General features: G+C 25.5%; 1 protein-coding gene across 2 annotated transcripts; it reads right to left on the reverse strand.

Annotated features, from left to right (window-relative positions):
- Window positions 1-59: 59 nt before the first annotated feature.
- On the reverse strand, window positions 60-3,418 carry LOC107885738. Of its 2 annotated transcripts, XR_003839995.1 has the most exons (6): window positions 3,130-3,418; window positions 2,695-2,828; window positions 2,404-2,590; window positions 1,555-2,350; window positions 1,115-1,481; window positions 60-1,030 (listed from the first exon to the last, which is right to left on the reverse strand). XR_003839995.1 is itself a non-coding variant. In XM_029491982.1 (4 exons), exons 1-4 carry the CDS (start codon window positions 3,194-3,196, stop codon window positions 2,127-2,129), a joined length of 612 nt encoding a protein of 203 aa, XP_029347842.1. In that variant the 5' UTR covers window positions 3,197-3,418; the 3' UTR covers window positions 1,527-2,126. The 2 variants fall into 2 exon arrangements, 1 of the variants encoding a protein (XP_029347842.1); XM_029491982.1 differs by lacking the exons at window positions 60-1,030; window positions 1,115-1,481 and having other exon boundaries at window positions 1,527-2,350.
- Window positions 3,419-3,462: the final 44 nt, after the last annotated feature.

A 3,462-nucleotide genomic window follows, 5' to 3' on the forward strand; every position in this document is an offset into this window, starting at 1 on the left:
AAGTCTAAAGTACTCAGTTTTAACATTGATAAATGGATTAGAAATAACATTAAATATTTCATTATATTCTTCAGTATTTTTTGATGGAACAAAGTTAGTTATATCATTAAGAACTTTTTGTTTCAAGATATTTAAAAAAGAATCATTAAAATTAGTAATATCTTCGAGTAAAGTTTGTACTATATTTCTTGGGATAGAATTGTTAGAATACCATTTACTAATTAGTTGCAACGCACTTAGTTGTAACTTTTCTTTTAAGTTATCTATAAAATTGGACGGTAAGACAATATTTTCAGAAAAAGGAATTTCTTCTGTGTTTATGATAGGTAAATTTATTAAATTAGATGAATCTGGTTGATGTATTTCTAGGTTACTGTTGTTTGAGATTTGATTTTGAAGATTGCTATTTAATTTATGGCTATTTTTTAAATGCTTTTTGTATGAATTTAAACTATCAAAAATTCTAAAACAATTTGACTCTTTACAAACAAACTCTGTTATATCATTAATGCTGTGATAAATATGAATATGTGTAATCAACAGATTTACAGACTGGTAAAACGAGTCACACAAAAAACAGGAAGGCATATTCGTAAGATTAGTAACTAATAGTTATGTATAAAATTATATGTAAAAATAAAGCAATTATAAAATAATACCATTAAATTATGTAGGTTCAGCCAAGGTACCGGAATATGGTTGTAAATCTTTCATTAATGTTTGTATGGACAAAAACTGTTTTCCTTTTATTGGATTCACCATACCAAAAAATATTGTTCAATGAAGCACCATACTTGCTTTGATTGTAATGGATATTCGAAGTTCAGGGAATGAAAAGCTTTGAAACAAATATCAATAGCTTTGATAGGCGTCTCCAATAAATACTGGGTATTGTTTATGACAACATAACTGAGCAAAGGCTCTAAACCATCAATATCTCCAACTATAACAGTGTAAGGCTGCACTGTCAAATTCAAGTTAAATGCACCATCCACCTTTTGTTTATGCAATGTTTTAGTTCGTTAGCATTCTAGAACAAATTAATAAATTAAATAGTTTAATAAATAATAATTCAAGTGTGAACTCATGTATTAGAAATAAATAATTTTCTTACTGAAATATGTGTAATAAATGACCTTGATTGCTCAATTTTGGACGGTCTGTATGTCTTTTTGTTTTTGATAGCTACATTAGTTGGTTGAAACATGTATGGCAGTAACATAAGTGTAGCCAAATCATCATCCCCTGTAATAAAAATGATTATTGTTTCATAAATAACCTATGGTTACTCATAATTACTATGGTATACACTTGCCAGGTCTTTTAGGGTCACTAAGCATTGTCAGAAAATATGAAGAGTTTGATCCAAATTGTATAGGTTTCTGTTTTAATAACATTTTAAACTTTTCCTTGAAAGAGTCAAATTTTTGATATAAATACATTTCTTTGTTAGGGTACAAATGGTCAAAATCTATATCAATCTAATAATTAAAATAAATATAATATAATACAATTGTAATAAAGTTCTTAATAGTAACAATGTAAAATACTAACGAGTAAATGACCAGTAGGTTTTCTCAGAGCTGGATATATTATCCATGACATTAACATTTTTTTGAGAAGTTAATCTAAATGGTGCTGTTTCTTTCCAGAGCTTATGAAGGACTCCTACTGGTTCTACATTATTTTTTAACCAGTTTAAAGAATCTTGGAAATCAACTAGTGCAACAAAAATTGTATTAAAAAATATGATTCAATTAAATTATATAAAAATCTACTTTTTTAAAAAAAAAATAACACTAATAAATTATTATATCAGTATAAACCTTCTGAGAGTTGATCTTGGGATTCTATATATTTTCTTTTAATTGAGCTATTAATTTTTACAACATTTCTTTTTAAATTACAATACTTATCATATAATTTTCCTCTGTTTGGACTTTTTATATCACCTTCTTTAAAATATGGAGTGAAGTATATATTTTCATTTTCAGAAGGAAATAGTTTTGAAATACCTTTTAATAATTAAATAATTTCATCAATCAAATAAAGCAAATTTATGAAAATATTTTAAAAATAAATATAATAATTCATTAAATGGCAGGAAGAGTTCATACCTTTAGCAGCTAAAGTTTAGCTAAATAAATAAATTTAGACTTCGTAATTTGTCGGTTTGCTTGAGAAAAAAATTCATTTTTTATTATAACTGAAGATAATAAATTTCTCATGGTATAACTCAGAGTGTTACGCAGTTTATAGTAGTCTAGTATCATTAAGCCATCACTGCACTTACTCAAAATATCATTTATATATTTATCACTTGAACTTATATTTTCTGAAGTATTTCCTACTAAAATCAATAAATTACATTTAACATTAAAATTTTTAAATAATAAATACTACCTGTGGTACTTGAAATATTTGTACATGTATTTTGTGAACTAGATTCAACATGTATATTTTCATTTTTATCAGTTGTAAAAGTAGGATGTAATTCATCAGAAGAAATGATAAAATTTAAGTTACTAATATCAATAGACTCGGATGATGTTAACGTCATTTGTTCATCAGATATCAATGAGTAAGTTTCCTTTTGAAATAAAAATTATAATATATAAAATAATATTAGGTATTTATTATTATTTAGTATCTATTTATGAAAGAATAATACAATTAGGTAAGAAGTAGGTATACCTTATCTCGGTTGATTGTTTCTCTAAGAGATACCAAAAGTCCATTAAATTTTGATTGATGTCCCATTTTAGGTAAAAATTTAGCTATCATACTTTCTGTTAGGCCAAGAAATGCTACCATATCAATATCTTCTTCTAGAAAATTATTTGTAATGTATCAGTAATGGATAGTTAGGTAAAATTTAACATATTATATATTATAATATATATTATTTTACATATAAATAAATGTTAAATGCTGGCAGTTAGTAACAAAATAACGAATTGAGTTTGTGGCTTTTCTAATTCATAATGAAACCAAATGCTTTACGATGTGTTATATTAACTATTAGTTTATTATATCACAGATATACCTAATAGTTTATAATGCTTACTGTAGTATGTACACACAATGTAAGGCAAGTGATTATTTTAAAACTATTATTGAATATGATACCTTTAAAAGGGTTAATAAGATTTTCAAATCCCCAGTTTTTGAGTGTTTTTTCAGTAAATTCATCCATTGCTTGTGGCTAGTGGTTATCAGGGTTATCTACTGTATTATAAAATCATTAAACTCCTTAAATCACTGGTCGTGCAAAACATAGTCAAATATGAGTAAACAGTATAGTTATTTATTAGCTAATTAAACATGTGACTTACCTAGTTACCTGGACATACAAATTACAAATTACAATTATAAAAACATTACAATGTAAAAATAAAAAGCATAACCTTAAAATGTTTAAAAACGACTAATGGTACGACTGTTACGAGAATATTACAATTT

Source organism: Acyrthosiphon pisum, unplaced genomic scaffold (assembly GCF_005508785.2).
Source record: "Acyrthosiphon pisum isolate AL4f unplaced genomic scaffold, pea_aphid_22Mar2018_4r6ur Scaffold_20506;HRSCAF=21228, whole genome shotgun sequence".
In the NCBI taxonomy this organism is placed as follows: Eukaryota; Metazoa; Arthropoda; class Insecta; order Hemiptera; family Aphididae; genus Acyrthosiphon; species Acyrthosiphon pisum.